Source organism: Chionomys nivalis, chromosome 19 (genome assembly GCF_950005125.1).
Source record: "Chionomys nivalis chromosome 19, mChiNiv1.1, whole genome shotgun sequence".
Classification (NCBI taxonomy): Eukaryota; Metazoa; Chordata; class Mammalia; order Rodentia; family Cricetidae; genus Chionomys; species Chionomys nivalis.
The window spans coordinates 63,353,494-63,380,855 of NC_080104.1; the positions used below are offsets into that span (position 1 = coordinate 63,353,494).

At 44.6% G+C, this 27,362-nt stretch overlaps 2 protein-coding genes and 2 pseudogenes across 2 annotated transcripts; 3 read left to right on the forward strand and 1 right to left on the reverse strand.

Annotated features, from left to right (window-relative positions):
- The first annotated feature begins 973 nt into the window (after positions 1 to 973).
- Positions 974 to 3,362, forward strand: LOC130890438 (patr class I histocompatibility antigen, A-2 alpha chain-like; annotated as a pseudogene).
- A 2,682-nt stretch (positions 3,363 to 6,044) lies between these two features.
- LOC130862262 (60S ribosomal protein L22-like) lies at positions 6,045 to 6,467 on the reverse strand (annotated as a pseudogene).
- A 3,681-nt stretch (positions 6,468 to 10,148) lies between these two features.
- On the forward strand, positions 10,149 to 12,212 carry LOC130890439 (class I histocompatibility antigen, Gogo-B*0101 alpha chain-like; the record flags this gene model as incomplete). The annotated part of the gene is made up of 5 exons (XM_057794353.1): positions 10,149 to 10,230; positions 10,412 to 10,681; positions 10,838 to 11,113; positions 11,686 to 11,961; positions 12,094 to 12,212. Coding segments are annotated over exons 1-5 (1,023 nt in total), but the record flags the coding sequence as incomplete, so codon positions are not given.
- An 8,084-nt stretch (positions 12,213 to 20,296) lies between these two features.
- On the forward strand, positions 20,297 to 24,011 carry LOC130890440 (HLA class I histocompatibility antigen, alpha chain G-like). The gene is made up of 5 exons (XM_057794354.1): positions 20,297 to 20,879; positions 21,114 to 21,392; positions 22,088 to 22,363; positions 22,465 to 22,575; positions 23,681 to 24,011. Exons 1-5 carry the CDS (start codon positions 20,297 to 20,299, stop codon positions 23,725 to 23,727), a joined length of 1,296 nt encoding a protein of 431 aa, XP_057650337.1. The 3' UTR covers positions 23,728 to 24,011.
- Positions 24,012 to 27,362: the final 3,351 nt, after the last annotated feature.

Sequence of the window (27,362 nt, forward strand, 5' to 3'; positions counted from 1 at the left end):
GGAAACAAGCCATGTGCCTCGAAGACAAAAAATGAATAGGATTTGAAACTGGATGAAACTCATGAAATTTTTTAGATACTTTCATGTGGTGTATGACATCAAAAATATTTTAATGCATCTCATGTGTGCTTGCCATATTTACTGTAGCATGCTTGACAGTGAGTTAATCTGTTGACACCTTAGTCTGAATTAAGGGTTTTAAAAGTCTTTTCTGAAGTCAGAGTATCAAGGGTCTGAAGAGATGGTTCCATGGTTAAGAGTGCTCACTGCTCCTGTAGATGACCCCAGTTCAATTTCTAGCACCCAGCTCACAAACACCTGCAATTCCAGTTCTAGGGACTCTGACTCCCTCTTCTGACCTCCATGACATCTTCACAACTGGTCATATATCCGCACAGATTATCACACACACACAACCTTTTTTAATGTCAGTGTCATGTAGCTAAACTGACCTTAAACTCATTTCAAAGCTCTTGCCTCAGCACAGCCTCCTGAGATCTGGGATTACAGATGTCAGCCACCATAAGCAGCTTTTAACACAGTAAATGTCGTTGGATTTAACCTACATAAAATTTTGAGGTACTTAACAATGTACAAGCAAAATAAGAGATCCAGAAACCAAAACATTCAGAATCTCGACATTCCAGAGAGAGCCAATGTGACAAAGAGCACCAATTACAGGAGGAAGAGGTCTCCGTAAGTCCCTGGTCTGAGCTTTTGCCTTCAAAGTGTTTGAGGTGGGGAAGCCATAGGTTGGAAATTCGCTCCTTGTCCCGTAATTCCTTTCTGTAGCTTCTACCCATGTTGGCTGTCCCCTCTTTCCATCTGGCTGTCCCCTCTTTCCCACTGCATGTCGGGATTCTGGAGAAAGCCACTCACAGCCACTGTGGTATCTCCCCACAAACCACGACGCTATAAAACTCTACAGAGAGAAACAATGTCTCAATCCCTCCAAGTTTTCTAGACACCAAGGATGGGTGCTGTAGAGCTGCATCCCACCCTCCTGCTGCTCTCGGTACTCCTGGCTCTGTCCCATACTGAGACCCTGAGTGTAGCTGGTGAGTTTGGGTCACAAAGGAAAGGGCCTCTGCCTGGAGGAGCCAGGGCACCTGACTCAGGCAGCATCCCAAAATCCATTTCTCATCACCCCTCCGGCCCCTTCTACACTCGCGTCCCGAGCCCCGCGCCCTGATTCCTGCCAGCCCACTGGGGGTCCCCGGGGGAGGATCGGGGTCTCACTGCGCACCACCCCCAGGCACACACTCCTTGCGGTATAAGGTAACCACGACCGCGTCTCCAACGGGTCTCCAAGTCTTCGCCGTTGCCTATGTGGACGACACGCAAATCCTGCGCTTCCACAGTAACGCGCGGCAACTACGATGGAGCCGCTCGTGCCATGGGCGAAGCAGATGGGGCAGGATTTTTGGGAGTTGGAGAGAACGGGTTTGGAGGATTATTCACACACGGCCCGAGAAAACCTGCAATTTGCAACACAGATCTATAACCAGAGCGATGACGGTGAGTGAATGACCCTTAATGTCCCCATAGATTAGCTCGAATCGTCCCGGGTCCCGGGTTCTAGGCTCGGTCCGAGGCTGCGGAGCCCGCAGAGACCCTGGACCCGGGAGGTCATGGGACTGAGACCAGGTTTCCAGTTCAGTTTAGGTGGAAATTCTGTGGGTGGGCAGGGCCCTGTAGACGGAGCTGACTTTGGGGACGCAGCAGGCTCTCATACCTTCCAGTGTTTCTTTGGTTGCATGTGGATGCAGACCGACTCTTCCTCTGTGGGTACTATAGACATGCCTTTGATGGCGGTGATTACATCAGTCTGACCCCTCGAGGACCTGAGAACGTGGACTGTGGCAGAAAGGACCGCTCAGATCACCCAGCAAGAGTGGGAGGCAAAACATGTAGCAGAGCACCGGAGGCAGCTCTTGGAGGGTGTGTGTGTTGCCTGGCTGCACTGACATCTGGAGAAAGGGAAGGCGATTCTGCAGCGCTTAGGTAATAGGGGCTGAGAAGTCATTCTCACATCTGCACTCAGAAGAGGGAGCAAGCCTCCAAGGACTGAGGAACATGGTACCAGCTGAAATACTGTAGCTGGCTCTTGTGTCCAAAGGGGGTAGGAGTGCTCCTGGATTTTCTTACCCAATGTAAGAGAATGACTCCCCCAGGATTCGCCATTCTCTCAGAACGGTTTAGGGATCTTGAGATTGCAGGAAAGAAGATCTCTGAAATAACCAACAGCAGCCCAGTTCAGTCTGCAGCCCTTGAGAACCATGCTCTCCCGGAGCCTGGGTTCTCTGCCCACATGCAATGTCTTTGGAGATCTCACTCAAGCAATGACGAGGCTCTCACTCTATAAGTCAGGACCAGAATTCCTCTTTTTTTTTTTTAATTTTAATTTTTAAAATTTATTTATTTTATTATATATACAATATTCTGTCTGTGTGTATGCCTGCAGGTCAGAAGAGGGCACCAGACCCCATTACAGATGGTTGTGAGCCACCCTGTGGTTGCTGGGAATTGAACTCAGGACCTTTGGAAGAGCAGGCAATGCTCTTAACCTCTGAGCCATCTCTCCAGCCCCAGAATTCCTCTCTTCATGGTGGGAAACCTGGGACTCTTCCTTTTCCAAGGAATAGATTATACTAGTGCCTGAGTATAAGACAACTTGTGTGGAGTTTGCACTGCCCCAGACCACACCCTCTCCTTTCACATCCTGATTCTCCTGTACATTGCCAGGATAGACTCACAAAAACTACTTAAGTCCCCAGAAAAAAATACAAAATATTGAATTTTCCAACTCTTCTTCTCAGACCCTCCAAAGGCACATATAACCCATCACCCTAGACCTGAAGGCCATGTCACCTTGAGGTGCTGGGCCCTTGAATTCTACTGAGCTGAAATAACCCTGACCTGGCAGAGGGATGGGGAAGACCAGACCCAGGACATGGAGCTGGTGGACACCAGGCCTGCAGGAGATGGAACCTTCTAGAAGTGGGCAGCTGTGGTGGTACCTACCGGGGAGGAGCACAGATACACATGCCATGTGCAACATGAGGGGCTGCCTGAGCCCCTCACCATGAGATGAGGTGAGGAGGGGTGTGAGCATAAAACCTGATGTTAAGGAAAACAGGTGACCCTCTGGAGACCCTAAGTAAAATCAGTGTTGAGCTAGGAGTTAGGGTGCCTCAACTCTATCCTCTCCTTCCCACCCTCTCTTTCCAGACCCATCTTCGCAGTCCACAACTGGAGGGATATTTGGTGTGGTTCTACTTGGAGTTGTGGTCACTGGAGCTGTGGCTGCCATTGTGATGCTGAGGAAGAAAAGTACAGGTAGGGAGGGGACTGGTATCTGAGGGTTTTCTGTAGAGATGAAGCCATGGATGGAAATGTGCTCATCTCCTGCTTTGTTAATGTGAGACTCACCATGTGTGACTGCTTACCTGACCGGGGACTCAGTGTACTGGCAGGGTTTTTTTTCCATTGTTTTAAAATTTATTTATTTATTATGTGTGCATTGTTCTGCATGCATGCATGCCCACAGGCCATAATAAAGCACCAGATCTCATTACAGGTGGTTGTGAGCCACCATGTGGTTGCTGGGAATTGAACTCAGAGTCTCTGGAAGAGCAGGCAGTGCTCTTAACCTCTGAGCAATCTCTTCAGCCTTGCTTGTTTGTTTTTAAGACAAGGTATCTTTACATTGCCCTGAGTGTCCTGGAACCTAAAATGTAGGCCAGGCTGGCCTCAAACTCAGAGATTCAATGCTTCTGCCTCCAAAGCATTAGGATTAATATTGTGTGCCACCATGCCTAGTTGTGCTATCACTTTTTAAAGTCCAAGGCTACAAGGAGGCTAGAACATCATTATCCTGGATCTCTATCAGTCATTTATTTCCCTGATGTAGTCACTCAGAAAACTTTTCCAGGAATCTCCTTCATCATTGTTTTTCCACCTTCTACCATCTTCTCCCAGCTCTGAGCTCTCTCTACACATTAAGGGAACACCTAGTAAGTGTACGGAAAGGAAAGAGAGAGCAGGTCCTGCTGCCACTTTCCCTTTCCCAAACATCCCTGCAGCTGGGCACCACAGGAGTCCTCCTCAGCTCCCCCAGCTGAATGAGCACATGGTGAGAAGGAAAAGCTGGAACTGCAGGAATGAACTGACCTGGGTTAACACTGGCACATCCAGTTCCCAGAGTAGCAGGAAAGCTGTCCCACAGAGACCAGCTCCAGGGCATCAGTGATTCCTGTGCTCAGAGGATCCCTGTGGGACCTGATGTTGATGGACTTGTCAGTTCTGTTCCCAGCTGTGAAGCCTTGGATTTGGTTCATTGGCTTTTTCCAAAATAAAATAATCACCAACCCTCCAATATAACATATTAAATTCCTTTGTTTTTAAAGGATTAAGAGTTTGGGATCTATTATTTATATCTAAAAGTAAGAAATCAGTCTAGGGAATTTTCAGATAGTGGCCAGTCAGAGTCTCTATATAATTGTTTCCTGTATTTCCTCTCTGAGACTACACCTCATGGGAGAGAAAACAATACATATCTGTCAACATGAAAACTCAGGAATGATCATTATATTCTCCCTTGTCTCTCTCAACCCCTCCCCCAAATGGAATGCCCACATAAAACCCTTTTCCATCATGGATGCCATTCTCACCACTAACATAAGTGACCATAAATCTTGTGCTAAAATACTCAGACTCTTTCCTGATCCCTCATTTACATTGCTCAGAATGTAGCCCAGGACTCACTCTTCCCTTTTCTGTTTCTCTGTTATCAGCATCTCACACTGTATCCCATACTGGCCTAGAACTCACTAAGTAGCTGTGGTGGCCAATCTTCAGTGTCAGCTTGGCTGGATTTAGAGTCTCCTAGGGGATCCAATTCTGGTCACATCTGTAATAGTGTTTCCAGAGATTAATTGAGGTTTGAAGACACATCCTGGGGACCAAGGATATAAAGGAAGAAGAGGAGAAAGTCAAATGAGAGGATCCCTACACTCTACTTCCTGATCTACTGAAGTTTGAGGACTCCCAGCCCCACGCTCCTGCTGCCATGTACTGATCATGCCCATGCTGAGAGTGACTGTGCCCTCTTATATCATGAATCAGAATAAATCTTTCATCCTTTAAGTAGCTTTTGCTGAGTAGTTTGTCACACAATTTAAAAAAGTAATAAATAAAAAAAATGGGCTTTGAAATAACTGTAATTAATCCTCTTTCCCCTTCTTGCTGTGTTAGAATTACATATATAAGCCACAATACCCAGCAGCAGGAAATTTTATGTAACATACCTTAAGTGAGGCTGATGCACAGCCTGGGAGCTCCTGTCTACATCCATGCAGCTCCATGATCCGAATAACAGCTGCCTCTAGACCCACTTTGCTATAAATACAGAAATTCTTGGCTCTTCTCCAGTCTTCCAAAGTCTTTTGTTTTTGTTTGTGGGTTTTGTTTTGATTTTTTGTTTGTTGAAACAATCTCAGTATGTGGCCTTGACTGGCCTGGAACTTCCTATACTTGTAGACCAGGCTGGCCTTGAACTCAGAGAGGTCCAGGGAGAGGAGGCACTGATCTCTGCCCAATTTCTTTACACTGCTTTCTCTGCTCATACCTTAAGGAAAAACAACCTCTGTCCCTTCCCTAAACTACTAAATGAATTTCCAATTCCTTCCTCTGTTGTCTTGCTTATGTCTAAAGAATTCATTCAGTTCTCAACCGGAATGATTTTTGTTTGTTTTTGCAACACAGTCCATGAAGCTGGACTTGTAGTCTCATGAGTCTGCTTCCCAGTTCCTGGGCTTCCAGGTACGCATCACAACACCTGGCTCTTGGTTTTGCTGTTTTAAATTATTTATGTATTATAAACATTAATCCTGTTTCAGATTTATAGTTGGTTTACATTTTCTCCCTTTCCTTAGGCTGTCTGTACACTCTCTAATTGTTTCCTTTGCTAGGCAGAAGCTTTTCATTTCATGCAATCCATTTGTCAGCTCTTGTTATTGTTTCTTTCTGTTGTTGTTGTTCCTAAATTTTATTTATGAATTAATACAAAACATTCCAGACCAATGCGTCTTAATCCTCCTCCTCCTCTTCATCCTGGTTAATCTGGAAGTAATGCAGCTCATAGCTCTCTTTGCTGTTGGCGACAACACGCAACCAGTCTCAGAGATTGTTCTTCTTCAAATATTTTTTGGTGAGATATTTCAAATACCTTTTGGAGAAAGGCAACTCGGAAGTGACAGTGATCTTGCTCCGTTCGATGGTCACAACCCCTCCGCCAAGATTCCCAGCTTTGCCATTCACCTTGATTCTCTCCTGGAGGAACTGCTCGAAATTAGCAGCGTCCATGATCCCATCTTCTACAGGGTGGGTGCAATCAAGGGTGAACTTCAAAACCTGCTTCTTTTTTTTTTGCCCCCCTTGGCCACAAGCTTTTTCACGGGCGCCATGGCGGCAGAGGAGCTTGTTATTGTTTCTTGAGCTGTAAATTATTTCAGACCAACCTGACAGACGGTCTGTGCATCTATCAAAACGGCTTTCCTCTAGCAGATTTCAGAGTTTTGTGTTACATTTAAGGTCTTTGAGATTAATTTTCTACAGGATGAGAGATAGAGATGTAGTTTGGTTCTTCTACATGGGGATATAAAGTTTTCCCAACACCATATGCTGAATGGATTTGTGTGTTTTCCCCAATGACTGTTTTAGGCATTGTGGTTGAAAATAAAATAACGGTGTATAAAATAAAGTTTTTTTTGTGATATCAGAGGGCCAAGAAATGTCACAAAAATCACACAGAATTCACACAAGGGGTTTATTGGGAGGGGGGAGGCTGCCTCTGAGTGGGGATGAGAGAGATAGGCAGGAAGGAGAGAGAAGGAGTGAAGGATGGAGCTAGGGAGGGAGAAGGGAGAGATAATGGAAAGGGGTATGGAACATGAGCATAAGAGATCTTTAAACAGTGGAAATGTGTCACATTGTGATGACAGGGATGCTGGCCCTGAGTCCTTGAAGGATGCATGGGGGATGGGGAAGCACCTGCTTCTGGAATGTGGGTTGTATGTATGTATGTATGTATGTATGTATGTATTTATTTATTTATTTATTTATTTATTTATTTATTATGTATACAATATTCTGTCTGTGTGTAAGCCTGCAGGCCAGAAGAGGGCACCAGACCCCATTACAGATGTGAGCCACCATGTGGTTGCTGGGAATTGAACTCAGGACCTTTGGAAGAGCAGGCAATGCTTTTAACCTCTGAACCACCTCTCCAGCCCAAATGCGGCTTGTTCTAACACTGTAACTATAGATTATATCTGAGTCCTCTATTCTGTTCCATTGGTCTGTGTCTATTTCTGTGCCTGTACCACACCTTTTTGCTTCTTCTTCTGTAAAACCATGTCTCTGTAACAAAATTTGAGATAGTATTTTAAATCTTCTAGTATTTCTCTTCCAGCTAAGTACAACTTTGGCTATTAGCAGTTTTTTTTCTGCATCCACATAAATTTAGAATTTTTTTTTGTTCTTAAAGAATGCCATTCTTTTTGAGATAGGTACTAAATAGCCAGAAGTGCACCCACGGGACTAGGTTGGCTGGCAGTGAGTCTGAGGGACACACCTATCACTATCTCCACAGTGCTGGACTACAAGCCATACCACACGGGCTCTGGGGTTGATCTCAGGATCTCATGCTTTCACGATAAGCACATTACCAATTCCCAGGCCCACAGTAAACAACAGAATCTCAGTGTGTAGCTCTAGCTGTCCTAGAACTCATTATATAGACCAGACTACCCTTGAACTTGTGGACATCCTCTGCCTCTGCCTCCTACCCCAACTCCCACATCCCCATTTTCCATATGAAGAGGTGAAGGTATCAGGGCTTTGGGTTAACTTCTATTTGGTCCAAAGAATGGAATCTAATTTCCACATCTGACCAAGGGTGGAGACTATACATACATACACACACACACACATACACACACCCCACATGCATATACACACGTGTACTCACAAGTATATCGATCAGGCTCACCTTGCCTTCCAAGTGCTAGGCTTTCAGGTATGTATCATAAGACTTAGATTTGATCTGTGTTTCTTAAAACACAAGAAACATATTCATGATCCACACGAGGCTAAGCCACTCGTGACTAAATTAGGACTGTGATGTCAATTTAATGGGGTTTGGGGAAATGCGCTTAGATTTGTCCTTTTCTGTTTAGTCCTATTCTAACTGATGATCTTTTCTCTCTTTGAAAGTTTATTGTCACTCGATTACTAATCCGATTTCCTTTCCTCAGCTACCAACCTCTGTGTGGAACTTCTAGGTAAATTTCAGGTAGGGAAGTGACAGAGACCAGGAACTGCCACTCGAGACAGGGATCTCTGGCGTGGTGATTATTCTAAGTGATGGAATTTGGTTGTAACGACTTCTCTGCTCCACCCAACTCAGCCTAATATTCTGAATCACCAAAACAGAAGACAAATTACCTGTGGGTCTCTCAGTCAGTTTTGTTAACGGACTCTTACAGAAGGAAGCCTGTCAGCATCCTGGACAGACCTGCCACATCCCATCATCGCCTACTTCAGTCCCATCCAATGCTCCAGAGAGCGTCATTTCAAACCGTTTACAAACCAGCCTGTTTTCTGGACCTAACAGGCCATTGATGTTCTCCATTCCATTTACTTCCTATCCCCTGACATTCTGCATTCTAGTTCTCCTACTTAAAGGGCTATACAAACTTTTATATGCTAGCCTGAAATCTCAGCAATTCCCCTGCCTAGGCCTCTTAAAGTAGCCTGAATAAAGGCAAGTATCACTAAACTTAACTAAAAGTAGTAATTCTTTTTTTTTGTTTTGTTTTGTTTTGTTTTGTTTTGTTTTTCGAGACAGGGTTTCTCTGTGGTTTTGGAGCCTGTCCTGGAACTAGCAGCGCACGCCTTTAATCCCAGCACTCGGGAGGCAGAGGCAGGCGGATCTCTGTGAGTTCGAGACCAGCCTGGTCTAAAAGTAGTAATTCTTAAAGCTCAATGAAAACATGATGTTACTTAGATACTTTCATGGGGTGCATGAAAATAAAATAAAAAGGTTGTAGCTTACTTGCCATATTTACTGTATTGTGCTTGATAGTGAGTTCATCTGTTGACAGCTTAGTATGAATCAAGGCTGTAAATTCAAACTAATTAGGGGTTGTTACATTTGTTTTTAACCACCACTCACTTGCAGAATAAGAGGCAGATACACTTGTAAAATCTCTCTCTCTCTCTCTCTCTCTCTCTCTCTCTCTCTCTCTCTCTCTCTCTCTTTTTCTCTCTCTTTCTCTCCCTCTCCTAACCCTAACTTTAAAACAGAGTCTCAAGGGTTGGAGAGATGGCCCAATGGTTAAGAGTGCTTGCTACTCTGATAGATGACCCCAGTTTGGTTCCCAGCACCCAGGACTCCCAGCTCACAACCTCCTGATCCTCCTGGAACTGGAGTTACAGGAATCTCTAACACCCTATTCTGGCCTCCATGGACGTCTTCATGCTTCTGGTGAACACTGACACAAGCTCACATATATACACATAAGTAAAAATAGCTTTAAAAAAATGTCAGTCTCATGTAACCCACACTGGCCTCAAACTTAGGTCAAACTTTCTGCGTCAGCCCAGTCTCCTTAGTGCTGGGTATACAGGCAAGCAACAGCCACATGACCAATTAAGCTTCAGTCTCTAACAAGGTAAATGTCGTTAGATACAACCTACATAAAAACTCTTGGAGGTCCTCAATAATCTCTGAGCACAAAGGAGATCGTGAACCCAAACCATTCATATGACACAGCTTCTGAACAGGATTCAGGGAGCAGATGTGAGAAAGAGCACCAGATACAGGAAGAAGGGGGTCTCTATAAGTTCTTCGTGAAGACGTGTGTTTGGGGATTCCTGCTCACCTCAGAGTTAATGTCTCAAAATCACCACATGGTCAGCTGTTCAGTCTTTCCATCTGGACAAATGTTCTCACTCTATTGCGTGCCCGAATTCTGGAGAAAACCACTCACGGTCACTTTGGTATCTCCCCACAAACCACGACGCTATAAACTCCACAGAAAGGAACAAGGTTTCAATTCGCCCAGATTTTCCAGACACCAAGGATGGGGGTTGCAGAGCCGCGTCCCATTCTCCTGCTGCTTTCAGTCCTGGCTCTAACCCAGACCGAGACCCAGGCCAGCGCGGGTAAGTGCAGAGTCCGCAGGGAAACAACCTCTGAGGAGAGAAGGGCAGCTCCCGGGAAGCCACAACGCCTGCCACGCCCCCCTCCAGTGCCCCTAGTTGGGTGTCCCACTCCTCCAGGTCTGTGGACCTGCCCGCAGATCCCCGGGGAAAAGGTCGGGGTCTCATGGCAAGTCGCCCCCAGGTTCGCACTCGCTGCGCTATTTTGTTACCACGACGTCCGGTCCCGGGGTCCGGGAGCCCCGAGTCATCATCGTTGGCTACGTGGACAACATCGAGTTCATGAGCTTCGACAGTGACGCGGAGAGTCCGAGGACAGAGCCCCGTGGGTCATGGGTAAAACGAATGGGTCAGAAGTTCTGGGAAGAGGAGGTAAAATATGCCGAGAGTTATGCACAGAGGGCCCGAGAAAACCTGCGATTGGCATTGAGCGTCTACAACCACAACAGTAACGGTGAGTGATCCCAAGCCAAGTTGCCTCAGGCTTCTATGTCCCGGGTTCAGATCACCAGGAGACAGGGACCCGGTTTTGATATCAGTTTTGGTCCAAATACCGGGAGTGAGTGGGTCGGGGACTTGTGGGCAGTGCTGACTTCAGGGGAGGGACCAGATTCTCACACCATCCAGTGTTTAATTGGCTGCGAAATTGGACCGGACGGGCGGCTCATCCGAGGCGAATATGCGCACGCTTATGACGGCAACGATTACCTTAGTCTGAACGAGGATCTTCACTCCTGGACTGCTGGCGACACCTCGGCTCAGATCGCTGCCGACAAGTGGAAAGCCGATGGTGTAGCAGGACGCATCAGAGCCATTCTGGAGGGGAGGTGTGTAGAGACACTCCTCAGACATCTGGAGATAGGGAAGAAGACACTGCAGAGAACAGGTAAGAGGGAGAAAGAGGAAATTCCTCCCTCTGCGCTGGAACTGGGCCTCAGGTCCCTGGAGGTGGGAAAATGCGATCAGATGGGAGATTGCAGTAAGAGTACTCCTGGGTTTACTAGCCCAGCATCAGAGAGTGACTCTCCCAAGTGCCCACCTTTCTCTTCGGAATGTTTCTTGAGATGGACGAGAGACCTCAGAAATAAGCTGCAGTTCCTTAGAACTGCAGCCCATTGCGAACCATGACTTCTCCCAACCTGTGGGCAGGCGGGCGGGCGCTGTCCCCAGCCAGTGTTTGTGGAGGCCTGATGGAGTCATGCTGGGTCTCTTAATGCCCCACTCACTCAGGATCTGAAATCCCTTTCCATGTTGGCAAACCTGGAGTCTCTACTGGACTAGATTATACAATTTAACAGGGAATGGTTTATCCTGAATCCTGACTCCAGGCTACTGTATGGGACTTGTTCCCTTGTAGCATCTCAAGTCAACTGTCCATTGCCAGCACGGTCACAGGAATACTGCTTAAGTCCCCGGAAAGAATATAAAATGCTTGAACTTTCCTACTCCTCCTCTCAGATCCCCCGAAGGCACATGTAACCCATCATCTAAGACTTGAAGGGGATGCCACCCTGAGGTGCTGGGCCCTGGGCTTCTATCCAGCTGAGATCACCCTAACCTGGCAACGTGATGGAGAGGACCAGATCCAGGACATGGAGCTAGTGGAGACCAGGCCTTCAGGAGATGGAACCTTCCAGAAGTGGGCAGCGGTGGTGGTGCCTTCTGGGGACGAGGAGAGATACACCTGCCTTGTGCATCATGAGGGGCTGCCGGAGCCCCTCATCCTGAGATGGGGTAAGGAGGGGTGTGAACATAGAGTATGTTGCAAGGAAAAACAGGTGGTCTGGAGATTCCTGAGTGATCAGTGCTGAGCTGGGGGTTAGGGTCCCTCAACTCTATCCACTCCTCCCCACCTTCTCTTCCCAGAGCCATCTTCTTGGCCCAAGATTGGAATGACTGTTGGTGTGGTTCTCCTCGGAGTTGTGATCGCTGGAGCTGTGGCTGCCGTTGTGACAATGAGGAGAAGTATGGGAAGGGAAGGGAAGGGAAGGGAAGGGAAGGAAAGGGAAGGGAAGGGAAGGGAAGGGAAGGGAAGGAAAGGGAAGGGAAGGGAAGGGAAGGGATTGGTGTCTGAACGTTTCGTCTCCATAGAGTCGAAGCCCTAGGTGGAAATGAGCTCATCACCTGTTTAGTTATGGTGAGACCTACTATACAGGCATACTTACCCAACATGGGACTCTGTGTACTAGCGCATTTAAATCCAGGGCTGTGGGGGGGGGGGTGCTCTAGGAGACCATTATCCTGCATCCCTATCAGTCCTTTTCTTTCCCCAGATGTAGTTAGGGTTACTCAGATAACTTTCAGAAATCAGTTTGCCCCACTCTATTTCCATCCTTTGGTCACATGTCCCAGCTCTTGAACTCTTCACGCACTAGGGAAATACTCACTCACAGTGTAGAAAGGAGGCAGAGACCAAGTCCCTCACCACTTTCTCAAACATCCCTGCAGCTGGGCACCACATGAGTCCTTAATTCCATCAGTTCAATGACCACATGCTCGACTGTGACTCAGAACATGGTCATAAGGAAAAGCTAGAGCTGCAGGGATTGCATTTGGGAAGGATGACATCATCACATGCAGCTTCCAGGGTCTCAGTGGTCCTCTGTCCAGTTTATCACACGTGGGACCTGATGTTGACGGTCCTATCAGAATTTCGTTTATTGGACTTTTCCAAAACAAAATAATCTCCTATTATCCAGCATCACATAGAAAATCATTTTATGTTTAAATGATAAGAATCTAGACTTCCTTATTTGTACCTAAAAATAAGGAATCAGTTCAGAAAGATATCAGACAACAGCCAGAGACTTTCCCTATATAACTACTTCTTATGACTTTCATCTGAGGCCATACCCATGATAGAGAAAACAATAAACATTTCTGAACATGCTAGCTTGAATGATGATATATGCTCTCCCTTTTCTTTCTTGGGCAGCAACAAAATGATGATAATAATAATGCCCATGCAAGACCCTTCTTCATTATTCTTACTATTAACATCATAGTCACCAACCTTTTCCCACAATACTCAGGCCTCCTTCACCCATCATTTAGACTGTTGAGTATGGAGCCCAGGACTTCCTCATTTTTTGTTTTGTTTATTTGTTTTTTGGCAGGGTCTCGTACTGTATCCCAGGCTGGCTTTGAACTCACTGTGTAGCTGGGATGGCTAATCTTCACTGTCAACTTGACTGGATTTAGAATCTCCTAGGAGATGCAGTTCTGGGTATGTCTATAAGATTGTGTTCAGAGATGATTAAATGAAAAGGGAAGCCGGGCGGTGGTGGCACACGCCTTTAATCCCAGCACTTGGGAGGCAGAGGCAGGCGGATCTCTGTGAGTTCGAGACCAGCCTGATCTACAGAGCTAGTTCCAGGACAGGCTCCAAAGCCACAGAGAAACCCTGTCTTGAAAAACCAAAAAAAAAAAAAAAGAAAAGGGAAGACCCACTTTGAATGTGGGTGGCGCCATCCCTTGGGCTAGGGTCAATACAAACGGGAAAAAGCCAGCTGCGATCTCTGTGCTCTCCTTCCTGATCCATTGAAGTTTGAGGAGTCCCAGCCACAAGCTTCCGATGCCATGAACTCCACCACGCCTTATGTTGAGATGGACTGTATGTACCCTCTTAACTTGTGAATCAGAATAAATATTTTTAAAGTTGTTTCTGTCAGATATTTTGTCACAACAATGAAAAAAAGTAACTAATACAGCAACTCAGACTGGCCTTGATGTCCCTGAAATACTTTTGCCCAATTTTGGGAATGTTTGTATAGTCAACCACAAATAGCCTCAGGAATGACTCAGCCATGAGTGAGGCTGATGTATGGAGTTTGGGGTAATTGTTTGGATCCTTCTTGCTATATTATCTGAAAAACCAGCAGTTTCTGCACCAAACACCCAGAGTCTCAGCTCTGCACCGAAATTTCTGAATTTTGAGATGTCCAGGGGACTCCTGGATCCAACAAAGTCTGGGACTTTCTAGTCTGTGGGCCTTCTAAACACAGTTCCAGAGTTGTGTGATCTGCTCCAGGTAGATGCTCCATTGAGATCACTAAGTAGTGGGCCAGGACTCAGTACGTCTTCCTTTCTCTCCTTCAGCTAATCACTCTGTTGGTGATTTTCTTTATCTCCAATGTTTTAAATAATGTTTACTATTACTTCCCAGATAGATTTCTTCAGTCCAGATATTTCTGCCAAATACCTTCAGACTCATCTGTCCCAGTGCTAACCTGACTGTTTCATATGCATTTCCCCATTTCTGTTAATGGCAACTCTGCCCTGCTACTTAGACTGTCAAGACCTTTTCATTGTCAACTTTACCTTGTTTTCGTAATCCGTATTTAACTGAACAGGAAATGTTTGAGTTATTTATGTACTGAAGATACTAATCTTTCAGATGTATAGCTGGTAAAGATTTTCTCCCATTTCTTAGACCGTCTTTCACGCTCTTGTTTTTTTTGTGTGTGTTCAGAAGCTTTTCAATTTCATGCAATGCACTTGTCAATTCTTGCTATGATTTCTTTTTTTCTTTTTCTTTTTTTAATTAATTAATTTATTTATTATGTATACAGTGTTCTGTCTGTCTGTATGCTTGCTGGACAGAAGAGGGCACCAGATCTCATTACAGATGACTGTGAGTCACCATGTGGTTGCTGGGAATTGAACTCAAGATCTCTGGAAGAGCAGTCAGTGCTCTTAACCTCTGAGCCATCTCTCCAGCCCCTTGCTATGATTTCTTGAGCCATGCTTTCTCCACGTGGCAGCTGAGAGCTGCACTGCCCTTGGAATGGATGATAAGACTTGCCTCGGAGACTGCTCCGTCTAAGGTGGATGGATGTCAGTGCTGGGAACCAGGGTAGTTGTCTTCCTCTACATGGCATGAGGTCTATCACATGAGCACCAACAACAGCAATTCCAGGAATAACACCTGTGGGGCACTGGGCAGGATCCTCAGCAGACAGTGGCAGCAGCTGTGTGGGCTTTGCTGTGGGCAGTGAGACTTGCAACTGAGGGAGAAAGGACTTGCCAGCCTAAGGGAGGAATGATAATGAGAAAAGGACATGCAAATACTACCTTTGTGAGAAACTGGCTCACCACTTCTTATACCTGGGGAATGTGAAGGAGGCATAAAGGAAAGAGCAGGAATTAGATCTGTGCTTCTGCAATTCAAAAACATGGAAATGGTGGTAAGAATAAGACAGTAAAGAGAGAGAAAGTGAAATAAAAGTAATAGAATACCCCTCAGGTCAACATTTAACTCAGGGAAAAGACTGATTCAGCTTGCATACAGGGCCTTAGCAGTGATTCAGTATGGGAAACCTTGATAATAAGGAATATTCTCCCTCTGAACTTTTTGAAACAAACAGAAAAGAAAGAAATATTTTAAATTAAAATAGCCCACTCACAAGGTACCCAATACTGTGCAACATAGATGTAGATAAGGTCTGAGCTATGGAAGTAGAGAAATTGAGTAGGGAAATTGAGCACTGTAATTACTCAACCCTCTATGAGACAAAGGCCGAATGATCTGAGGCAGGATGAAAGGATCATTAGGACAGCAAGAGAATGACTCCCACAGCTGTCTTCTCCCTTCAGATGTGTGTGCACGCACGCACACACACACACACACACACATAAGCACAAATTTAATGTTTGGTTTCAAGTGTGGACTGTGTAGGACAGATTAGGAGGTATGTCACTGGGAGTGAGTTTTGAGGTTTCAAAAGCCCAGGCCATCCAATTAACTTGTTCCTTTCCTTTATCATTTGCCTTGGTTGTGGTTTTTTGTAACAGCCCTAGAACAGTACCAAGACATTTGTCATTGGTACCATATCTAAGATATTTGTTCTATAAAGTGTGTCCATTCCTGTGTGCTTAGCCACTTCAGAACTTCTTTTTTACTAACTCTGTAAAAAAGCTAGAAATAGAGGACAAAATTTTAGACTGAGGTATTTATTTATTTATTTATTTATTTATTTATTTATTATGTATACAATAATCTGTCTGTGTGTATGCCTGCAGGGCAGAAGAAGGCACCAAACCATTACAGATGGTTGTGAGCCACCATGTGGTTGCTGGGAATGACTTCATGCCCTGGCATTAGAACCCCTTCTCCCTAAAAGTCTAGAAAGGAAGCGGAGACCAAGTACCCCCATTGCTCTACTAAACATCCTTGCAGCTGAGCACAGCTTGAACCCTTGACCAGTGTATACCCGTACCTTGTGCAGGACCTGGTGTGGATGGTCCTGTGGTGTGGATGGGCTTTTGTCTTCTGTCCCCACATATGAATACTCCAGTTTGTGAATTTTTATTTTTCTAAATTTTTATTTTTCTAAGATAAAAAATTTGTAAGCTTCTAATTTCACATATAAAATTAATTTATGGATAAATGATGAGAATTTGGATTCCATTATTTTTGTCTATAAGTTACAAATCAGTCTAGGGAATATATAATAATAAGTAGCAATCAGTTAGAGACTTACATTGTGTTAATTGCTTCCTATTTCTCATACCTAAGGTTACACCCCAATGGAGAGAAAACAATATGTCTTGTCTACATGACAACTCAGGGGTGATGACATTTGGAACTGTTCTTCATTGTGGGTGCTACTGTGATGATTGACATCAGTGGCCTCAAATCTTTTTCTGGAATTCCCAGGCCTCTTCTCAGACCCCACTGTCTTCGACTGTAAAGCAAGAAGCTCAGATTTTACTTTTTTCTGTCTCTCTTTTGCAGGGTCTCATACTGTACTTCAGGCTGTCCTAGAACTTACCATGTAGCTGTGACAGCTAATCTTCAGTGTAAGCTGACCTGGATTTAGAATCTCCCAGGACTTGTAATTCTGGATTTGTCTGTGAAGGGTGTTTCCAGAAATTAGCTGAGGAGGGGAGAGCTGCACTGAACGTGGGTGACAGCAGCCCATGATCTGGGGCCCAGAATGAAGAAAAGGGAGAAAAAGGAGAAAGCCAGATAAGAGCCAGCGTCCCCACACTCTGCTTCCTGATTCCTGGAGATGTGAGTCATCCCAGCCACATTCTCCAGCTGCCATAAACCCAGCCATGCCTTTCCTGCCAGAATGGGTTGGTCTTATATCAAAATCCAAAACAAATCTTTCTTGCCTTAAGCTACTTCCTTCTTTTTTTCAGATTTTTGTTTGTTGTTTGTTTGTTTTATATGAATGAGAAAACTGAGTGATAGTATATTTGGATTGACCTTCTACTCCCAGAAATCATCCCGCCTCCCTCTGAGAGCTGGTGTTGCAAGTGTGGGAATATAATCTTCTATACATGTATTGGGATGAATTGAGACTGTGGGAGTATGTCTGTATATTAGAATCATATGAGGGGAACCAGGCCCAAGAACTTATGAGACATCACCAGTCAATCTTTATCAAAATCCCAGAAAGACGTGAACACCCAGCACTGTAATGTCATGGACCCCACACCAATCTGTCATTTGACACGCAGTGTGTGGACCAGTGGCTGACAGAGAATTCCACACTGTCCCTGGGACTTCAACTCGACTATGCTGATGTGGACTATTTTGCTATAATTTACTCATCTTCCTTTCATCCATCTAGATCTCTGTCCATCCATCTGTCCATTCCTTTCCCTAGATCTGATCCCACCTTTTGCCTCTGCAGCTAGAGTCATTTCTCAGTCTTCTGCTCAGTGTCTGACTCTAGAGCAACAGCTTCTTCTGTGCATCGTTTGGGTTCCCTACCATATTAAAAGACTCTTTACATTTCTTTAAGGGTTATTTTTATTTTCTGTGTATGAACATTTTGCTTGCATGTATGGCCATACACCAGGTATATCCCTGGTGCCTGCAGAGGCCAGAAGAAGGCCTCAGATACCCTGGAACTGGAGTTACAGATGCTTGTGAGCCACCATGTGAGTGCTGAGAATCAAACCCAGGTCCTCTACAAAAGCAATGAATGCTCTTAACCTGAGCCATCTCTCTAGCCCTCTATTACATTGCTATAAGCCCACTTCTGAAATATGGAATGCTACTGCTGCCTCCTTCACCTTTGTATCTATCTATTCTATAACCCTCATATATGCATATATTTACTGCGTGTTGTGTCACATTTCAGTTAATATTAGTAATTAAGATTGGAGTAAAAGGGCTGTAGAGATGGCTCAGTGGTTCTTCTAGAGGTCCTGAGTTCGATTCCCAGCATCCACATGGTGACTCACAACCACCTGTAATGAAATCTGGTTCCCTCTTCTGGCCTGCAGGCATGCATGCAGGCAGAATATTGTACACACAATAAATAAATAAATCTTTAAGAAAAAAAGAGAATGGAATAGAAGAGCATGTGTGTTGCTTCAATTAGATTACCATGGAAAGCAGTATTACCTGCTAAATTCCTAAAATGAATTCCATCACACTTAGTAAATTTATTGTTACTTAATTGTGACATTGTAGAATGTTGGATATTCTGTGTTGTGTGTGCTGTTCAAAGAACAAGAGTCACCAGAATGTGATTCTAGGCTCTCTTGCAGCAGGGGGAACAGCTTCTGAGAACTGACCCTCAAACCTCTGTTCAGAAGCATATTTATTGATTGCACACAAAGGTTGTGTTTGGAGCACAACAAGGTCCTCATACCAAAGCCCCTTTGATCTATATGTTCTCTGAAAAAATCATCATGCCCCCACAACTTCAATCTTTATTGTGTACTGTTTACAATACCCAATAATAAGACCTTCAAGTGTGCCCAGATAGTCTTGTGACCAAAGTCATGAAAGGGGCTGAAAATTTCCTCAGAAAAAGTTTATAAATCATAGAAAACAATCACTGTACTATGATTTTTTAAAGTTCTAGATACATTCATCAACACTAATACATTCTATTGATACCTTAGAAACAGAAACAACTATTACATTGTAATGTTTACCCTAGATACAATGACTCTACTAGATTCCCACTACAGTGGAAAGATACAAGCATGACCATCTATGTTTCTTATGTAAACAGAATACTCCTGATACACTGTGAATATAAAAAATAAAAACAGAGATCACAACTTAAAGAGAATTTATTCTGGAGTCAAATGTAAGTGACAATAGCCTGGAACACAGATTTCAGTTCCTATAAATTCCATGTCCTAAAATGGTAACAATTTTATTGTTTTCATAGTAACAGAACAGCAACAACAAGGTAAAAACAACAGATCTTAGAAATACAATGGTGTAAACATCAGGCAGGCAGGTTGTATCCATGCAGGGAAATCTGTTACAGACCTGAGATGCTCTCTCATGACATGAGTTTGTGGAAGCTAGGTGTCTGTTTGTACATTCCAAAAGGGTTTACCTAATAGTCACAAGGATGTCAGGTCACACAGAGAGGAGTAATAATAGATATTTAAGGGACTAGAACACATTTATTTATTTATTTTGTTTTGTTTTGCTTCGGTTTGGATTGGTTTAATTTGGGTTTTTGGTTTTTAGAGACAGGGTTTCCCTGTGTAGTCTTGACTGTCCTGGAACTCTCCCTGTGGATCAGACTGGGCTCGAACTCACAGAGATCCTCCCGCATCTACCTGCATCTACCTCCCGAGTATAAGCCTGTGCCACCACAGCCTGACTTGGTGTTCTTTTAAAAAATTCATTATTTTTATGTTATGTGTATTGGTGTTTTAACTGCATGCTTTTTTTCCTCCACACTTTCTACAGCTGTTCACAGTCATCCATTACTGACCCTAACTCAAAGGCATTACTCTCCTCTCTATATTACTCCAAGATTAAGCAAGAGCTGTTCTCGTCCTACCCCAACCCCTGCTAAAAGTAATGAAATGGTGCCAGAGCATCTTCTGAGTCTGGTTTTATTGTTGTTTTTGTTGTTAGCCTTATTTTTTTTCTTTTTAATCAAGAAGAATTCACAGATTGGAACCCTTTATTCCCCAGTAATGTTTGGACATCCACACGTTCATTTCTGCTGTATGTAGGAATTTCGGAGAACCCACTCAGACTCATCGTGATCCGTCCCCACATACCCACAACGCTAAAAAAACTCCACAGAGAGGAACAAAGACCTAATCTCCTCAAGTTCTCCAAACACGGAGGATGGGGTGCACAGTGCCAAGAGCCCTCCTTCTGTTGCTGGCAGCCACCCTGTCCCCAACTCTGGCCCTCTCGGGTGAGTACCAAGTGGAGAGAGAAACCATTTCTGAAGGAAGAAAAGGGGTCACTGGGTTGGGACAGTACCTGGAAAGCCATGTCTCCGCCCTCGCCCAACGAGCCCTCCCTTCTCCCGGAGATGGGCAGTCAGTTCCAAGCTCCCTTCTCTCCACGTTTGGACCTGCGCCCCCTGCACACCTCCCACGGGGTGCACCTGTTCCTCGATCTGGCCGGATGCAGGGTCACCGCGCGCCACTCTTAGGCTCACACTCCCTGCGTTATTTCTCCACCGCCTTCTACAATCCTGGCAACGGTGAACCTCGGGTCAGGGTCGTCGGCTACGTGGACAACACACAGATCTTGAGCTTTGACAGCGACAATGAGAGTCAGCGAGTGGAACCGCGGGTGCCATTTATGGCGCAGGATCCTGAGCATTTGGATGAATTGACGCGTCTCGGCAGGCGCATCTTAATAATTGGCCGAATCGAACTGAGGATCCTGTTCAACTACCGTAGCAAGAGAGAGAATGGTGAGCGACCCTAGATTCGTAATGCTAGTGTACAGTCTCCAAATATTCTGAGGGACATAGGAACATATCTTGGATTAGTGAAATCCGCCAAGTTTCAGCCATCCTGGGGAACCTTGAGGAAATTTATTGGGGTTTTATTTCACTGTGAAATAGGCTTTAAGCAATCGTGCACAGGCTGTGTGTATTGAATGGAGCTAATCTAGGAGACTGTACTTATCTCCCTGGCTGCAACAGGGTCTCACACTATCCAGGAGATTTGCGGCTGCGACATCGGGCCAGACCACCACCTACTCCGTGGGTATAAGCAGATCGCTTATGATACCCAGGATTACATCTCTCTGACTGAGGACCTGCGCTCCTGGATCGCAGTGGATACCAAGGAGGCTCAGAGCACCAGGCGCAAGTGGGAGGCAGCTGGGTTTGCAAGGCCATGGAAATCTTTCTTTGAAGGAAGGTGTGTGACTTGGCTTCTCAAATACCTGGATAAAGGGAAGGAGATTCTGCAGCGTGCAGGTAAGAGGGTTAGGGTAGTTTCTGTCCGCCTTTGAGCAGAATTTCTGGGAAGAAAGAAAACAAATTCCTAAGCCACCTATTGGAAGGGAAGGTTCTTCTCTGTCCAGCTGGTCCCCCTGGACGGGTTTCTCTCTGCCTGCCTGTTTTCAGAGGCTTAATATCAGTTACAATTGTCTGACCTATGGCTTAGGCCATTACTGGCTAGTTCTCTCTATAAATTAACCCATTTCTATCAGTTTCTGTTTCATCCTGGGGCTTCTTGGGTGGCTACTTGGAGCCTTCTGACTCTGCCTTCTCTCTGTGTATCTTTGTTTGGACTTCCAGCCTAGTTTTACTATGCTAAGCCATTGGCCGAAACTGCTTTCTTTATTCATTAATCAATAAAAGCAACACATGTACAGAAGGACATCCCACATCAGGTAAAAATCCCTTTTGTTCTCAGTCCCTGTCTCTGCCATTGCTCACAGATCAGGTGTAGCTACTCAGTCACTGGGTTTTAACCCACTCAGAGGTATACAAGTTCACACCTTTATCGTAGAACTTACTGTAGGAATAGATAGGTCCTCATTCTGGGCCCATGAAGCTTAAGTGCTGCTCTCTAGATCTCCAGCCCATCTCTGGGGATGATCACATGATCAGTGCTCAAATTGTCTACGGGAAGGAACAGAAGTTTGTTCTTCTCTGACTTTTCCCAGATCCTCCAAAAACAAATGTGACTCATCACCCCAGACCTGAAGGAGGCGCCACCCTGAAGTGCTGGGCCATGGGCTTCTACCCTGCGGACATCACCCTGATCTGGCAGAGGGATGAGGAGGACCTGACACAGGACATGGAACTTATTGAGACCAGACCTGCAGGGGATGGAACCTTCCAGAAGTGGGCAGCTGTGGTGGTGCCTTCAGGAGAAGAGCAGAGATACACATGTCATGTGCTGCATGAGGGGCTGCCTGAGCCCCTCGTCCTGAAATGGGGTAAAGGGGTGTGTGTAGGCCCAGAGTCTGTCTTAGGGAAAGCAGGAGCCCTTCTGCAGGGTCAGGGTCCCTCACCTCTATCCTCTCCTACTCTCTGGCAGAGCCTCCTCCATCTCCCGCCATCCCCATAATGGGGATCATTGCTGGTCTGGTTCTCCTTGGAGTGTTGGTCTCTGGAGCTGTGGCTGCCATTGTGATGAGGAAGAGTACAGGTAGGATAAGGACAGTGTCTGAGATTTGGGCCTTACTGAAAAATTTCAAGCCCTTGATGTAAATGTGTCTATCTCCTGTTTTGTTACTATAAAGTGTATCCATTCCTGTGTGCTTAGCCACTTTGGGACAATTATTATTATTATTATTATTATTATTATTATTATCATCATCATCATCATCATCATCATCATCATCATCATCATCATCATCATCTCTGTAAGGAATACCTGGAAATAGAGGACAAAGGTTTCATTTTGAATATTCTCATGATGTGACACAAATCTGGGGTGGAGTCTCTAGGGGGGAAATAGCTGGGAGGATATTTGATCCTTTTCTCATGTTTCCTGACCCTGTTCTGGGTCTGTCTGTGACCATCCCCTGGGATGTTATCTGAGGTCTAGGACTAGGAGTTTTCTCTGGCACCAACTGGTCCTCCATTTTCTCAGTCTTTATCCTCCCAGAGATCGAAAAGAATGCAGTTCGATAACCTTATTAATATATTTCCACTCCTCATGTTCTGGCATTAGAATTCCCTTTTTCTAAAAGGGAAGTAGAGACCTAGTCCCCCATCACTTTGCTAAATATCCCCGCAGCTGAGCACAGCTTGCGTCCTTGGCTCCAGGGGTGTACACCTGTACCTTGTATAGGACCTGGTATTAATGGGCTTTTGTGTTCTATCCCTTGATATGAAGACTCAGTTTGGTTTTTTTTAATTTTTCTAAATTAAAAAATTGTAAGGTTATAAATTCATATATAAAGTTTTTTATGGTTAAATGATAAAAATTTCCATTATCTTTGTCTATAAGTTGGAAATCAGTCTAGGGAATGTTCAGATAGCAATCAGTCAGAGACTTCATTGTATAAACTGCTCACTATTTCTTATACCTGAGGCTGAAGCCCATAGGAGGGAAGTCATATGTTCCTGTCAACATGACTTCTGATGATGGTGACATTTGGGACTGTTCATTGTGTGGCTGCTTCTCTGATGGTTGACATCAGGGACCTCAAACCTTGTTTTAGAATTCTCAGGCCTCTTCCCAGACTCTTCCATCTTAGAATGTAAAGCAGGGAGCCCAGATATTACTTTTCTCTCTCTCTGTTTAGTAGGTTCTCACTCTGTACCCCAGGCTGGTCTGAATCTCACCATGTAACTGCGACAGCAAATCTTCAGAGCCAGCTGGATTGGATTTCGAATCTCCAAGAACTTGCAATTCTGGAAATGTCTGTGAAGTTGTTTCCGGAGAAGATTAACTCAGCAGAGGAGGAGGCTATTGAATGTGGGTGAAACAGCCCATGATTTGGGGGTCCAGACTGAAGAAAGGAGAAAGAAAAGGAGAAAACCAGATTAGAGCCAGCGTCCCCACACTCTGCTTCCTGATGCATGGAGATGTGAGTCATCCCAGCCGCAGCTCCAGCTGCCATGAACTCCACCCTGCCTTTCCTCCCAGGATGGATTGAGTTTTCTTAAATCAAAAACCAAAATAAATCCTTCTTGCCTTAAGTTGCTTCTTTCAGGTTCTTTTGTCCTTGTTTTTGTTGTTTTACATTAGTGAGATGAGTGAGTGACACGGCTTCTATTCCCATAAACCATCCTGCCTCAACCTGAATGCTGGTATTCAAGTGTAGGGGAATACAGTCCGCTTGAAGAATGACTCCTGGGGGCTGGAGAGATGGCTCAGCGGTTAAGAGCATTGCCTGCTCTTCCAAAGGTCCTGAGTTCAATTCCCAGCAACCACATGGTGGCTCACAACCATCTGTAGTGAGGTCTGGTGGCCTCTTCTGGTCTTCAAGCATACACATAGGAAGAATACTGTATACATAATAAATAAATAAATAAATATTTAAAAAAAAAAAAAAAAGAATGACTCCTGTTGCCAGCTGTGAGGGAGACTCAAGCATTGACCAGGGGATCCTGGTCTACATTGTTGCAGCTTGTGTCTGAACATCAGCAGGAACTCACTAACAGAACCTCAGTCCAAGCTTATTATACAGAATCTCAACTCAGACACTGAATCTTGAGCTGTCCCAGGGACTCCTGTACACAGGAAAGTTGAGACTTTCTGTGCCTTTTTTTTTGTCTTTTTCTTTTCTCCTACAATACATCCCAACCAAAGCCTCCCTTGCCAGTCCCCCACAACTTCCCCTTCCTCCCAGTTCCCTATAACCTCCCCTTTCCCTCAGATCTACTCTTCCTCCAGTTCACTTTGTACAAAAGCAGGCCTCCCAATAATACCAACCAAATATCATAAGAAGGTGCATTAAGATTAGACATAAACCATTATATCAATGTTGGAAAAAGCAACCCAGTAGAAGGATCAGAGTACCACTAGCAGGCCCCACACCAGGTAAAAGAGTCAGAGACACCCCCACTCCCACTGTTAGGAACCCCACAAACAACCCAAGATAAATAACCACAGCATGTATGCAGAGGACCTCGTGCAGATCCATGCAGGCTCCATGATTGCCATTTCAGTCTCTGTGCGACCCTGTGAGGCCTGCTTAGCTGATTCTGTGGTTGTGTTCTCCTCGTGTCCTGGACCCTTCCGGCTCTTAATCCTTCTTTCCCCTCTTCTTCGAGCTTCCCTAATGTTTGACTGTGGGTCTCTGCAGCTGCTACCATCAGCTACTGGAGGAAGCCTCTCTGATGCCAACTGGACTAGGCACCAACCTATGAGCATACAAGAATTTTATTGGGAATCATTTCATTTGCTTTTTTATATTTTATTTTATTTTATTTTTCATTTGTGTTTGGGTCTACCCTAGATCACAGAGCTATTCAACTTCTGGGTCCTGATCATCCAGGCTTGAGCTCCCTCTCATGGCTTGGGCCTCAAGTTAGATCAGTCATTGCTTGGGCATATCTGCAAGCTCACTTATAAATGAATTTTAGCCTCCCTTCTCTTGTTCTCTCCCTCACCCACCCTTTCAGGATCTTTTCTCTCTCCCTCAGGAGCTCTGCTTCCTGTGAAACTCTACATCCAGCACTGTCCATATCTCTGAACTGCAGTTTGAATGATTTTGATAATAAGCTTCTCAGCTATATTACCACAAAAATAATAATTGCTGAAAGCTTCCCTGGACAGCCCTTTCCTTATCAGGTCCATCTAGTGCCTTACTTTTCACAACGATTGAACCCCCAATACAACACATGGACCCCAGTGTCTGTGTGCAGTGGCAGCAACAGTCATCCTGATTGACAACCCTAGCCTCTTATACAAGGATCCTCATTCACCCCCAGCTCTTAATGCTGCAGTGTCTACTCCCTTACAAGTCCTTAAGACAAAGTATCTATGGGCCAGCAGACCTACTGTGAAGAGGTCCTGTCAACATTCCTCATTGTCATGTATCACCTAACTCTTTACATCTGTCTGTACACATCTCTTAGTCTAGATCCTCTTTCCCGCAACATGAATGTTATAAAAATGGTGTGAAGCAACAAGAGGCTCTTGGCTGCCTCTTCAAATAACCCAGATTTATTTCTCTGTGGTGATGCCTCTTAGGAAGAAGTTTTTTAGAAGACAGATTGTAATTGGCTATGCACAGTTTCCCTAGGACACACTAAGCCTGCTAGGGAGTCAGCCTATGCTAATGCAACCAGAAAGACCAGCTTCCCAGGCTGCTCCAGGGTTGTAAAAAGAATACCACAGAGTAGCAGGACTTAGGAATAACTTTTTTCTATCTGAGGGTCTTAGAAACAGAATGAGACACATGTGTACTGACGCTCACTCTCTTTTTTTCTTTCTCCAAATCCATCCCTCTCTTTGTCAAACACAACTAATATATATTCAATAGAAATTCTTAGGCAATAAAAGGTTCACTTGAAGTTTACATTTCATTTCTAAATTAAATGATAAGGAGCAGAGTTTCTGATAACACATGTGTAATAAATCTATCAGGTTCCTAATTAGTGGGGCAGCTGCAGCTGTAAAGAAGATCCAGCCACTCTGTTATCCACTAAGAAGATAGCCTATAAAGGGTTATAAAGGGGGCTATAAAGTTAAACTATTGTGGAGTCTAGAAAATAGAGAAATTGTGCATTATATTCTATATTTCTAAGTAATAAACATTTTTAAACTAACATTTTGTGATTGACAATCATAAAAATGTCAGTTTCTCTTGAATGTAGAGCTCTGACTGACGGGGAAGTGCAAATTGCAGCTGACACAGCTCAGAGTGAGTGAGGACTTCAAGAGGCAGCTGGGAGGTTCTGCCTTGGTGTGCAGCTCAATACAAATCAATACAGGAGAAGAAGAACAAGAGATAAACTCAGGGACTCAATCGACTACCCTCTCTTAAACATTCTGGATACTGCCCAAGACAATACAAGTAGGATTTGTCAAAGTAAAAATCTCAAGAGACAAAACAGATAAAACTTTTTTTTTTTTTTTTTTTTTTTTTGGTTTTTCGAGACAGGGTTTCTCTGTAGCTTTGGTGCCCGTCCCGGAACTAGCTCTTGTAGACCAGGCTGGCCTTGAACTCCCAGAGATCCGCCTGCCTCTGCCTCCCGAGTGCTGGGATTAAAGGCGTGCGCCACCACCGTCCGGCCAGATAAAACTCTTGAACAAGACAAAAAGATCTTGGTTGAGTCCCAAGACATTTCATCCTACCAATTAAATGTAATCTAATCCAAGTCAATTAATTAGACTTTTCAATTCAAACTTCAACAGTTGAAGAACTGTAACATTTCCACTCATTTCATAAGCTTATTGCTCAAGTAGGATAATCTTGATGAAGGTGTTAGAAAGGCTAAAACACTCCAGGTGATGTAGAACATCTATACCAACAT